Consider the following 14,466-nt stretch of genomic DNA (forward strand, 5'->3'; position numbering starts at 1 on the left):
GCTGCATCTAACCTGGTAGATAAAGTCTACTATAATGCTAAAGGCAAGCTGTCTCAAAATATTCAAGATGCTATCTGGCACATTTTAGATAGTGATAAATTTCTGAAGAGGGTAGAAGATGCTGCTATCTGTTTGCTGGGCAGATGAGTACATTGTACTAGAAAAAGTAGAATGCACTGGGATATCCTAGGTAATTAAAGGCTCTGATGTGCCAGGTGGTCATGAAAACTTACACAGAGACTGTAAGAGACCATCTGAAAGCACATTTCCTTTCAGATAGAATAAAACTCTTCAAACACCTACAGAGCAGTCAGAAGCATTGTTTCAGGACAGAATGGACCTGACACAAGTGGAGAGAACTCAGAGACTAATTTAGAGCTAGATATCAACATTGGCTTGCCTTAATGAATAACCACAAGATGCAGTTCAGCCATAAGGGCCAGGAGATGAAACAAATGTCAACACCAGCTTTATTCTGCAGAACAGAATGCTCTTCTTTGCTTTCCTAACAGGAGATATGAGAGTGCTCGATGAAAGTGCTGGTGTTGATGATCACCAGCAAAACAGATGCCAAGAGCTTTTTCGTAGGTGCTTTTATCCCTGCAGGTTTCTTTCCAATTCTGTGAGAAAATAGGCACAGGTCTGTTGGAAGTGTCATCCCATATGAGCATGGATGTGCCATAAACTCCTTCTTCAATGTTCAGATTTGCTCGTGCTGCCTTTCAGAGCTGCTGCCTGTTGAAAAGACACTTATCCAATTTCTTTCTTACCTGACCTCTTCTTTTACAGGTAGCTTATGACTTGCTACTTGCAACATAATACCAACTACCCATAATAAGAAGAAACATCAGGCTGACCATTAGTTTGCTGAGTGGCTTTCACCCACTCTAAAAAGGTATTCATTTGATAGATCAAAAATTGATAGGATCAGCTGGTAAGCTTGGGGCAGATTTTTCCAGCTGTCAGGAGAAAGCACAAATGATCATATGATCAGCAGGGAACAAAAAAAATAATGGATGAATGAGCTTATGCTTGGGAAGAGTGAGTTGGTTGATTTTTTTCTTCCTGAAATGATCAGCAACAAATAGTCATAATTTACCTTTAATATTCTGTATAAAAACACAAGTTAGAACCAGCCCAAGTCTCAGTACAGACTCACAACCCAGACCAAGGGCCAGGACTGAGATTTCTCTCTTACACGTCAATTTTGGAAAGCATGAGGACATATTTTCATGAAGGAAAAAAAACCCAGTAAATATGCAAAAAGAGAATTTATTCAGGTCCTTGCCACAAAAATAGTAGAAAATATTATATCTAACCGAAATCAGTAGGAAGTCCTTAAATGCAATCACAAGGAACTAGAGATATCAGAGAAGAAATGGCCAGAATCACAAAGTGGCATCATGTGCCTGGCCTGAAGTGTTTATAGGAGACACATTTTTCAAATGAGAAATTAATTTTTCACTCTTTTGTATTAACATTAGGAATAACACTATCCTAAAGGTAAGAAAAATGCTTATTATTATGTTGAATAAATGTGCAAGTCAATAGAAAGCGCAAGTTTCATTTTCAAAATGAATCAATCCTTCTTGAGTTTCAAACTACAAAGGATTATGGCCCTTAGAAAAATTATTTTGAAAATCTACACCACATAACATTTGATTAAAAGTAACAGCTATATAAATACAAAAGACCACAAATGTGATTCCATGATTTTGAAAATGGAAAGCACTTATCCAGATAAGCATCATATCCCAAGAACCAATATTTAAAAAAATTATTTAAACCAAACAAAAACCTCAGCATGTAACTTGGTAGTTGTGTTGGCAGCAGCTTTATAACAACTAGTGATTAAGCTTGCTTTTGCATTTACAACTATGGTCAAATTATACACCTGAACAGTTACACAACTGAGTAACTTCATTGACTCTGCTTACACATAGATACACAATTCATCAGTAAACATAAAGTAAAACAGATCAGTGGAAGACTACAGTTACACAGATGGTGATATGCTCTTGGATTACGTGAGGCCTTGGAGAGGAACTTCTATGTTGGTGAGCACTCTCTAGAGTGTCCAAGTAGAGCCTTTTAGGTTCTACTGGGCAAGCACAAGACAGGAAGGTCTCAAACAAATGAAATGGCAACAGTCTTCCAAAAACATATAAAAATTGATAATCTAGAAGATGGGTATCAATTTATTCTTCACTTCCACTTGGTGAAAGAAAGAAATGAAATCTACATTTTTTGAAATAAACAGGATCTCAGTTGTGCATTAGGGAGTAATTTTTAATTCTTAACACTAACTATCTTATTGAGACAGCTTGTCTCTCTCATGAAAACTTTTTATTGGAGCCTTCTAAGGCTCCAGTATTAGTAAGAACCCACTTAGGATGGTCTGTGTGTACTGCCTTTATTTCAGAGCAGGAGAATAGACTACATAATTGTTTGAAATCTGTCCCTGTACCTCCATGATTTAGTCAGAAATCATGGCTAATATGAACTAAGATTAGTACACTCATTATTCTTGGTGAAAGGCTGTGAAGAGACAAGACGTAGAGGCTCAGTGGATCTTGAATTAGACAGACACTCAAGATCAAAGACTGTTTGAAAATTCCTAACACACCAATCAGAACAGATTATTAATCACTGTCAAAGGAAGACTGTCTTTAGATATCTATAAAGGAGCCTTGAGTTTAGCATCTGATACGTAAGGACCAAAAATCTATTTTAACTATAACTATTACCAATTTCTAATTAGAAAGTAGGTTTATAAAGTTTATATATTGTACTTTTTCCTTGTTTTTTAAAGCTTCATTCAGCTTGGCAGTTAAATACCATACTAATATATGTATTTGTCCTCAGCTACAGAAAATGACTCTGTTATGGCTTCCAACAGTCATCTTTTTCAGGAAATGGTCTTTTATTTTTTCCCTGAATAGAAGCTCTTGTAAACTGCTCAGAGACATTTCATATCAAAATAATCCCATGGTTTTCTAAAAGCTTTCTATAACAAAGGGAGAAGCAATTGCATTATAGTCAAGATGTATAACCCAGTCAGTTTAATTTGCATTTTCTTTTTTTATTAGAAGGAAATAAGGAAATGCATTGGATTTAATCAGATGATTCAGATGTATATCTTTTGAAGGGAGAAAATGTGGAAAACAGGAGAGAGTGAAAATACAGAAGCAATGATGGTGCTATCATATTGTTACCTTAAAACTTGCAGCTCTTCTTCAGAGTTTTGCACCTCATCTCTGAGTCTGCGCCAGCGAAGTAAAGCTTTCAATTCCTGTTGCCCTTTTATTTCATCATGTGACAGCTGCTTAGTAAACAAAAAACACAGATCACTGATTGCTGTTTCCCAACAGACAGTAATCATTTGCAGAACAAGAAACTTGGTTTGTTTCTCTTCAATGTGCAGAAGAGGCAGGAAAGGGTATCAATATCCATGATAAAAAATAACAGTTGCTGCTATGAGAGATAATAGCAGCACTAATGAAAACAAAAGCCTCACTGTGCATGTCAAATCAATAGTCAGTCAAATAGTTCTGACTGAGGAGAGAGATGGGCATGTTGTCTTCCCTTTAGTGAATGGCAAGAAACAAGCTGAATTTACAGTAGAGACACCTGGCTTAAAGGTTTTGGTTGCATCCTTAACCTTCCCAAATTGAAAGCAAAGAGCTACATTGTGTCCTGATTTCACCCCTCTTTCCTACTACTTCTGCCATACTCCTGAAAGCTCCCTGTCGTGTTTTCCCTCATTTATGTAATATTAACAGAGATTCATAGTTATGAAATAAATGCCAGGTTGCCATCTGAAAATAACTGTTTTAAACATAATTATGTTTTTCTATTATAAGAGTAGATGGGAAATTGGGGAAAGCAAAAACAGCTAATACTACCCTGCATTGCATTCAATCACAACTGAAACTATTCTCAGGCACTATGGAATACACTCATAATCCTTAAATTCTGTGATTGCATTGAATCAAAAACTACTCAATAATGTTCAGAAGGTATGCCTTACATGGTAACAAGGGAACTAATCACACTGTTCTTTTGTTTTCTCCTTTACACTCAGCTCCAAGGAAGATGTCTACTACAATCAAAATGCTTTCAAGTGACTAACAAAAGCAAAGAATTAATGTGAACAGCTCACAGCAGTGTAGTTATGCTCAATGTGAGGGCACAAATGAGTTTCAGAATCAAAAGGGAAAAGCCAACTGTTTAGACAGCCTTTCTCTCTTTCTTTTTCCAGAAATATGGTACATAACAAGGCACTCTATTTAGTTTGGTGCAATAAGTATGCCAGATACTTAATAAAATGGAGGTCCAGAGGAGTGTGTTATGTTAGTTCCCAGTTCTACCAGGGTTTTCCTCAGGTAGAAATCTGCAGCCTAAAGGGTAGAATCTGATGAAGGTACAGGTAGAAAGGACTGACACATTAAATGCTTGAAGTAGCAGAGGTACTAAAAAAGTAAGAGTTGCATCAGAAAAATACTTTACCAGCTGACCATGCAACTTATGAACTTTTCACCTTAAGGGAGGCAGTGATTTCTAAGTCTCTGACAGGACAGTAACTTGGTGTGCAGTAGAAGAGAAAAAAAAAAAGTGTAAGTGCCAGTGTGCCCCATTTAAAATCATCTTCTATTTTGCTTTGAGGTACACTTCTTGGTCATCCATTGGACAAAACCAAACACTTTTAATTAGGTACCTGGAATATTACAATATTCAGTAAGACTGTTGATTCTTCCAGTTTCAGGTATACAACAGAAGTGGAAAGAATTCATAGCAATTGTTTGATAAATGAATTTTAATAACAGAGTATAAAATTTGTGGGAAGGTAATCATTGACAAATAGATGTTTGTATTCTCATTTGCACTGACCCCTATCTCTGTAAAGATTTGTATTCATTGTGGATCACTTTTTTTTTTTAATCCAGTAAGCCTGTGAATTCCAATAACATTTTAATATATGTTACTTCATAGCACAGTTTGAGTTTTGAGGTTTAACTTATATCTAATTCACATATAATTTCGATTTCCACATTAATTTTGAAGCAATGTGTCATCACCTTACCTGTTGTGCCCTAGCCCAAAATAAATCTTCTAAAAAAGTGGCAAACCCTTCACTTATCCATTCTTCTGTCCAATCACGAGCACCAATGGCCAGTCCAAACCAAGCATGAGCAATTTCGTGGCACAGACGAGTTCCACAGAGATGGCTCCCTCCTGGCAGTACACTTTGTGACAGAAAGATGATGTGTGGGCTGCACAGAGAAATGAGTGACAGAATCCATTACGGACCTGCTACAATGTGTGTTGCACAGACATAACAATAACAGAACCAAAGAATGGCCTGAACTGGATGGGACCTTGAAGATCTCCTGGTTTCAACTCTCCTGCTGTAGAGAGGGACAGCTTTCACTAGTCTCAGTTGCTCAGAGACCCATCCAAATTGGCCTTGAACACTTCCAGAGACGTGGCATCCACAGCTTCCCTAGGAAACCTGTGCCAGTGCCTCACCATCCTCAAAAGGAAGAACTTTCTCCTAATATCTAACCTAAACCTACTCTCTTTCAGTTTGAAGCCATTCCACCTTGTCCTGCCACTACATGCTCCGTAAATAGTCCCTCTCCATCTTTCTTGCAGGCTCCCTTCAGGTCAGCTTAATTAGCCCGTTAGCTTCTTATTAGTGTATGCATGCTAGGTAATGACTAATAGCTTATATCTCAGGAATTTATAGGAATTAAGCTGTACTTTATTGTTGGCTGGTAGAAAATCAAACTAAAATTCCACCATACCGCTGTAAGGTATTCGACCATCAAACAGCTATTAATTGTAAGTAACTTGAACCAAAGTTTTGTATTTTTCATGTTACAAGACTGATTTATTTCAATAGAACCATTTATATATACACCAAGATAATAAAATAAGAGCAGTGTTAATATTGACAACAAGTATTTATCAGTTAACTGATCAAAGATGGAAATAAATAAAGGATAAAATTTAATAAAGAAAACAAATCAGTATCTGAAAGTAAAAAGCGCCATACCTAGTAAAGCACATGTGTTTGCCAAAATTTCAAACAAGCTAAGAAGATACCATCTTGTGATAAGAGTTTATCATTTTTGCAAATGCAGAGATAGGAGAACATATTTTACCACAACCACAGAGGTGAGAAGCAGTAGATATGTGCTTTTTACAACAGCAGGGGAACAATTCAGTCTGTATCTACTGTGCTTTGTCCTCAAGCAAGAAGAAGAAATTGCAGGGGAAAACTGTTATGAATTGTCACTCTGCTATTGAAAATACCCTGAACTGCAAGTTACTGCAGTTCCCAATCATGTGCTACTGTAAGGCAATTTCTGCTATGCTAACAGAAATTACAGACCTTAACAACTCAAAACCGATACAACTTCTGAAACTAAGTACATCTAAATAAAACAACAGAATTAATCCCTCTGACTAATATCCAAGGGGTTAATGGGGCACCATGTCACAGATGGGAGTAGCAAGGACACAAACCAAGACCACCATCCACAGAATGTTCCTCCATTAACCTATGGTATGCATCATCTGTATTTCAACTCTTCTCTCACTTTTCTCTCAGTTACAAAGGAAATAAAACACAAGCATATCTTCAAGACCAGAGGTCTTTAAGTCTAGCCTTCCAAGCATGGGAGGGGAGTCTATGGCCTTAAGACATTTCCAAGAGTCAAGTATTATTTGTCAGCGTTCCAAAAAGCTTCCCCACCCATCCCACCCTTCTGTTGGAAATGTTAAAACGCCCACAGTTTTCTTGCAACCAGCTGGATGTCTAGTACTGGGACCATAAAATATGATACACATGTAGATAGAAAAACATACTCAACAACTATCTACTTATAAAAAAAGTAGTTACCTAGCCAAGAAAGTTAATACATTTCAATCAGACAGCGTTGTAAGACACAATGTGAGGAGTTAAAGTACTAAATCAAGGAATCAAGTAGCATAAAAAACGCAAGTAAAAACAGCAGCTCTCCAAGTCTTTGCCAAAAGCAATTCTGATTAAGAGAATGAAGAGGGAGAGAGATGGGGGGAAAGTGTGAGCACAGAAGGTACAGAACATGATAAATCTTTTATTATAAAGCCCTGATGAGAATAATAACCACAGTTTTGAGGGTATTACTTTGGTCAGTTTTAAGCAAATGACCCCTAGTTGTGGCATGTGTACAGTGCTACAAAGAAAACTGCAGAAATAACAAGTAAATAACATTCCAGACATACTGGTGGCAACATTTCAGCCACTTGGTTAAGCAAAACAAAAGTAACTTCATGCCTCATAAACAGGCTCACAGAACAGTTTGCATTTTAGGTCTATTGCAGCAAAATATACAATAAAGATTGTAATTCCTGCTTTCTTCAATCACTTAAAAACAGAAATGCCATATTTAGACAATATTCTCTTTTACAGATGGATTACAAATCACTTCAGTAAGAAATGTATATGAGTTAAATTTTTGCCAAATAATATGAGCACAGCTTCCTACAAGGCTAAAATAAGATTATGTGCTGCAGCAGAATTTAATTTTAGATTCTGAGTAGAGCCAGCAACTTCCTTTCCTGAGAATGACTTAAATTATTTATTTCCTTTTGTTTGCCCTTAACAAACAGTACTAGCTCCAATTCAAACCATTGAAAAGTTCCCATTTTTCTTAAGAGTAATTTTATCAAAGACTGAACACATCTCTGGAAGATGTCCAGCACCTATTAGTTTGGAAAAAGTTTACATCTATGTATTTGCTTAAAACACAGATTCTCTATTTTCAATAAATATTCGAATTCCAGAAACTGCTCCACTTATGCTAACCAAATCTGCCTTTTTAATATCATCTAGGATGTGCCATGTTCATAAAATCATGGAATGGCTTGCATCAGAAGGGACCTTAAAGATCGTGTAGTTCCAACCCTGCTGCTGTGGGCAGGAACACTTTTCGCTAGACCAGGTTGCCCCATCCAGAATGGTCTTGAGCATCTCCAGAGCTGGGGAGCCCGCAGCTTCTCTGGGAAACCTGTTCCAGAGCCTCACCACTCTCCCAGAAAAGACTACTTCCTAACATTTAATCTAAACCTTCTGGTTTTGAGCTTGAAGCCAGTCCTCCTCATCCTGTCACTACCTGCTCTTGCAACAAATCTTTCTCCATCATTCTTATAGGCTTCCTTCAAGTGCTGGAAGGCTGCAGTTAAGTCACCCCAAAGCCTTCTCTTTTCCAGGTTGAACAAACCCAATTCTCTCAGCCTTTCCTCCCAGGAGAGGTCCATCCCTCTGATCATCTTGGTGACCCTTCTCTGGACTCGCTCACTTGAACAGGTTGATGTCTTCTCTGTGTTGGGAAAACATTATGAATGTTATTAATTGCACATTGTTACTTAGCAGTGCTGCTCTTAAAGCACTCCATAATTTAAGAAAGTCTCTAAGTGAAAAATAAGACAATTTGATGGGTAACTAAATTGCAAGACCCAAAAGCTTTTTTTTTAACTTTTTTTTTACAAGAAGAGAAAAGTGGCCTTCCTACCATCTGTTTGATTTACTAGAAGCAGATTATAAGGCTTGATATCCATTTCTTTGATTCTAATTGAATAGGAAAGAAATCCATCCATCCATTAGAAATGGGCAAAGATTATTCATCTCAGAAACTACATCAAGACCTGACAAGGACTGTACAGATTATAAATGCCTTTAGCAAGTAGGGTCCAAGTTTCTAAAGCAGGCCAGAACAAGAAGGCAAGCTGGATATGGTAAAAAAGATGGGAAATCTCTCCTAGTTAACAAAAAAACCAACAACCGTACCAGTCATTCCCAGGAAGTTGGACAAGTTCCCAGGGACTCCAAGAGAAAAATAAGTTAACAACTTGTTTTTGACAAGTATACACTTGGTTACCCTTCTAAAGCAAAAGAACATTATACTGACCAAAATCCCATGCTCATAATTTAGACATTTGACTGGAAGAAGGAACACGTTCCCCCTCCCAGTTAAATTGCAGTTAAGGGGAATCTCAACACTGTAAGTATGGCATGAATGCATATAAAGGAAAAAACTGTGTCCCAAAGGGAAAGAAATTGTTGTGAAAGACCAAAGAGTCCTGATGTTCCAATCATTCACATCCACCCACATACACATCCTCAACAGTTAGTCTCTTTGACAAATAAAAGGTTTCCAATGCATCCTAAAGCTCTGAACAGTAATCTGCCCATCTGAGAAACCAAATCTGTAAGAGGAATTTTTCAAAACTTTCTCTAGACTCACGACTTAGATGCAAGTGCTGCTTTGCATACAGTCTGCAAGAGTGTGGTATCTTTGGCTGCTCACACATAATCAGATGAGACACACAGCACAAACCCATGCCACGTGTATGGATAAGAACCTAAATACATATTTAAGATGGGAATCTGAAGTTAATTTCTAACAAACTTGTTCCATTCATTTGAAGTAGAAATATTTCCCTCTTAACACAAAGAGATCTGCACACACATTTTCTTACATATTTGTGGAAATAACAGAACCAAGACTATTGTCACCTGAGAAATAATGCTTCTGAAGTCCAAAGTAGCACCAAAAATCACTAACACAGATACTACTTACATATATATAAAATGATATTTTGAATTTGAATTTTCTATTTTGAAAAAATGTAATCAGATAATAAATGGGTGAGACAGTTATTGTAGTTCTAAAAAAATCTCTTAAATATGTAGAAGGGAGCAGGGAAAGTCTCAAATATTTTCATAGGAACATATTAAAACTAAGGTATACATTTAAAGATTACTGGAATTTGGGAAAGTTAAAGAATTAAATGACAGCTCTTCACAAACAGTTCATGCAAATTCTCATCAGTTGCCTTTAACCTCGTGTTGGTTTTGCTCAGCCTGGTTTCTGATAGTGGAGGGGCCACAGAGGTGGCTGCTGTGAGAAGCTGCTGTAAGCTTCCAGGAGAGGCAATCCCTGATGGCTCTGAAGATGGAGATGCTGCTGGCCAAAACTGGGCCAATTAGGGATGGTGGTAACACCTGTGTGATGACATATTTAGGAACAAAATCAAAATAAAATCATAGGGTTTTGCTCCTAGTCACAGAAGAGGAGGAGGTGAGAACTTGTGAGGGAAACAACATGGAGACACCAAGATCAGTGGAGAAGTAAAGGCAGGAGGTGCTCCAGGCACGGGAGCTGAGATTCCTTCGCAGGCCATGGTGAGACCATGGGGAAGCAGCTGTGCCCCTTTGGGATCCACAGGGGATGCAGAAATCCACCCACAGCCCATGGGGGAGGTGCCCAGGACAGAGCAGGTGGATGCCTGGAGGAGGCTGTGATCCAGTGGGAGACCTGGTGGAGAGAGAGGGCCCTGCTTCCAGGCTGGAGCAGCCTGTCCTTGTAGGGCTGCACTCCGTGGAAAGAGAGACCCAAGTGGCAGCTGTTTTGGGAGGACTGCGTGCCCATGAGAGGGACTCAGCTGCTGCAGTTTTGGGAGGACTGCTGCTCATGAGAGTGGACCCACGCTGGAGTAGTTTATGGAGAACTTTCTCCCATGGGAGGGACCCCACGGTCTCACAGTGGAAGGACCCCTCTCCCAGAGCAGCAGAAGAAAGTCTTGGTGATGAACTGACCGAAACCCCCATGACTTGTCTCCCTGCACTGTCTGTGGGAAGGAGGGAGGGACTGGGAAAAAATGGTGTTGTAATGTCTTAATTTACTTCTCATTATCCTCCTTTGACTCTGTTAGTGGTAAATTCACTTCATACCCTTAAACTGAGCCTGTTTTGCCCTTGAAGTGTTTTCTCCCAGTCCTTATCTCAACTCACTTTATTAATTTCCTTATCTCAACTCACTTTCTTAATTAACCCTTTGTTAATTTCTCTCTGTCCTCTGCCCAGCTGTGGCAGGGGAGGGTGAGTAACCAGCTTTCGTGGGTGCCTGGCATTTGGCCAGTGTCAAACCATAACAAAACTATTCTTTCAGTGATACAAAGAACAGTATCAATATAATGTCCGCAATATCTATATCAGACTTTGAATGTTAGCTTAATTTATCTTTCCAGGTACTTGTGCCATTGGAATACAGACACAGGACCACTCAACATCCACTTTCTTACCTTTATAATCTCCACTGGCCTAGTGTATGTTACAGTGCAGAATTCAGAGAACTACGATCTTTTTGACCTCCTAGGTTTACAGTATACCAGAAACTCAAATATATATTCAGATGCAGTTGTAGAGACAAGGATCTGGTAGAATACTCTGAGCACTATTCTAGAAATAATGGAAGCTAATTTTTGCCTTCCTAACATCATAGGGAGAAACTGAAAAGTGAGAGAAGTTACAGGTGAAAGTCATTCTAGAGCATTTGTTACCTGGGAGAAGAGACGGACCCCTATCTGGCTGCATGCTCCTCCCTCTCTGTAGTCGCAGAGAACAAAAAGGACCCTGACCCTCCTTTCCTCCAGGCTAAACAACCCCAGCTCCCTCAGCCACTCTTCAGAGGACTTGTGCTCCAGACCCTTCACCAGCTCTGTTACCCATCTCTAGACACACTCCAGCCCCTCAATGTCCTTCTTAGAGTGGTGGGCCCAAAACGGAACATTCCAGATGTGGCCTCACCAGTGCTCAGCACAGGGGGACAATCACTGCCCCGGTCCTGCTGGCCACACTATTGCTGGTATAGGCCAGGATGCCACTGACCTTCTTTGCTACCTGGGCACACACATTGGCTCATGTTCAGCCACGGTTAGCCAGCAGCCCCAGGCCTTTTTCCTATGAGCACTTCCCAGCCGCTCTGACCCAAGGCTATAGCGAAAGGCATGGCTGTTGTAACCCAAAGGCATGACCCAGCACTTGATCTTGTTAAATCTCATACCACTGACCTCAGCCCATCCAACCTGTCCAGGTCCCTCTGCAGAGCATTCCTGCCCTCCAGCAGATCAACACGCCCACCCAACTTCTTATTGTTTGCAAATGAACAATCTGGTAATAACACAACTAATTTCTTCAAATTATGTCACATCCTCTCTCTAACACACACAGAGCACACACTCTTTGACAGTGCTAAGTCAAAAACTTTTGACTGTGTTTTTACAAAAAAAATCATGAAACAACTTACCCATGGCTGATACCCTGCTGCACTTGTATCATGGTAATATATCTTATCTCCTTAAAATACCTGACTTGGGAAGTAAAGCAAGAAGGAAACAAAGAACAGTGTATTTTACATATGAACTTCAGTCTGATATCTGAGACTCAAGTGTTGGCAGTAACTTAACCCAATTTTGTAATAAGATTAGCAACTAGATGTGACAAAAACAACCAGGAGCCAAGTCAAGTAAGAACTGGAGAGCTGAAGAGTTATTCATCAGTTGACCTGTGATGCACCCAGGATGCCTAACAACACCTTTAGCTCATTTCTTTTCATCTTCCACATTCTGTATCACAATGAGGAAATCGCAGAGCATGAACATATTTTTGAATTCTCCATATTTTGCTTACTAATGTCACACGTAAGCTCAGCAATATCTGTTCATTTAGAAAGTTCCATAATCCCAAGATTTGTGTCAGGCAGCAAATTGCCTACTATGCTAAAGAGAAGAAAACATAGAAAATTATGGGGTGGGGGGAGAGAAGGAATTACAATTTCAAAGTCTCAAGTTCCCATCAAGATTTTTTTACAGATTTGTTTGAAATCTCTTGTCCAAAAAACCCATGAAATAACAAACTTTTATAAAAATCAGTTACAGAACATCTCCAAGTAACAAATGGCTTCATCATGGTCAAAAATCTTACACCCAGCCAGAGAAAAACCTTGAGAGACTATAGCTTTTCATGTTGTATGTCACACAATGTCTTTTCCATATTTAATTGATTTAGTTAAGTGATTTATGGCTAAGTATAAATTAAGTGACTTCAATAAATATAAGCACCTGTTTCACTACTGAAAAAAAAACAACAAAAAACTCTGTGTTTTATGCAGCTCAGTTTCTAACCTTCACACTTCACTTCCAACTGCTCCTCAAAAAAATATTGACACTGCTAACACTGAAAATAATTTGTAACACCATTTTCCAGATCCCTTACTAAATATTCATAGTATAAAACTGCACTGTATCATGGCACACATTTCCGAACAAATCTTACAAGCTGCAGAATTGAATTTGGCTGTGTTTTTCTTAAAAACCAGATAGATTGGATGTCAATCTACAGTAATTCAATTATAGAGCAAGAAATAAAGATGAAGAAAATAAACTTATTTTTAATTCAGATTGCTCTGCAAAGTATCTTAGGATATGGATTTTTTCATCTTATATTTTTTGTTTGATGTAAGAGAGCTGATAGACCACAACGATGATAAAACATCTTTACTCTTGGTGATATAGGTAGCTTCACAAAAGGTCAGATATTGAGAAACAAATTTTGCTCATGTCTAAGGAGACAGAGGAAATATCACAGTTCCACTAAATTCAGCAGGAGTTTTATATACAGATAAAAATGCAATACTTGGTTTACATTATGAATTTGCTATGTTCCAGATTTTATATGAAACTTTTACCACATTTCTGAGTCCTTCCAAATATTTGAAATTGGTCAACTGAAGAAAATATTAAAAACACCTAACAGTTATACTATTAGCCATGTGAAAGTACTTAATAACAAATAATAGTGTGGAAAGTCTCTTTTTGAACCATGCGTTTGTATTAACTACTTTTCATTTAACACTGATTTTATAACACAAAATTAATCTAACATGATGAAATTTTAAAAAGTGAACAGAAAATAGCAATGGATGGACATTGATCATTGTAATGAAATATTTTAATTCATCACACTGTTTCTGCAAGAAATGAGCAATGGAAAGAAATACAGATACAGGTACTCACACTTTTCATTTTATAAATATAAAATAGTTCTTTGTACTCTTTTTGTTTTCTTCTCATATGCCAAAGGGAAACTTTAAAAAAGAAGATTCTCTTGTTTTATATTAGAAATTAATACAGCATTTGTTTCACTAACTTTTCAAACTATTTGAATTCTTGCAAAAAATTATTAATGTGATGAACAGTCACTAACGACATTCCTCAGCTCCAGTCTAAGTGATGACATTTTGTCACTGGTGGATGATATTACTTGATCTTCAATGGATTTTGTTATTTGTAGCTTTCCATGTTATTACTGGAATATTTGGACTTCCCATTACTATATAATGAAGTTTCTGGCAGATATTAACACAGCAGAGAGACACAGTACAAATAAACAGCTATGATAAACAATTAAACAGAAAGCAATATATATATACACACATATATATATGCTTCACCATATTCAGTGAAAATTACTCAAGGTAAGGGCCTATACATTAGTGGTCTCAAAAAGTGACATGGACAAGACAAAATAAAGTAAAGAATGAGTAATTTTTTATTCACCAAATCTATACAAAAAAG

At 37.9% G+C, this 14,466-nt stretch overlaps 1 protein-coding gene across 15 annotated transcripts in view; it reads right to left on the reverse strand.

The window, feature by feature from the left end:
• The window catches only part of LOC119696000 (aminopeptidase O (putative)), a 172,489-nt gene that overhangs the window by 109,772 nt on the left and 48,251 nt on the right, over positions 1–14,466 (reverse strand). For 13 of the 15 annotated variants that reach the window (XR_005255474.1, XR_005255473.1, XR_005255475.1 and 10 more), the window contains 2 exons: positions 5,084–5,273; positions 3,216–3,325 (listed from right to left, as the gene is read on the reverse strand). Coding sequence is in view for 11 of the 15 variants with exons in the window: in XM_038125423.1 (XP_037981351.1) it covers positions 3,216–3,325; positions 5,084–5,273 (300 nt within the window). In the remaining 4 variants the exon portion in view is untranslated. The remainder of the gene's footprint in view (positions 1–3,215; positions 3,326–5,083; positions 5,274–14,466) is intronic. The other 2 variants (XM_038125420.1, XM_038125416.1) reach the window with 1 other exon arrangement.

Source organism: Motacilla alba, chromosome Z (assembly GCF_015832195.1).
Source record: "Motacilla alba alba isolate MOTALB_02 chromosome Z, Motacilla_alba_V1.0_pri, whole genome shotgun sequence".
NCBI lineage: Eukaryota > Metazoa > Chordata > Aves > Passeriformes > Motacillidae > Motacilla > Motacilla alba.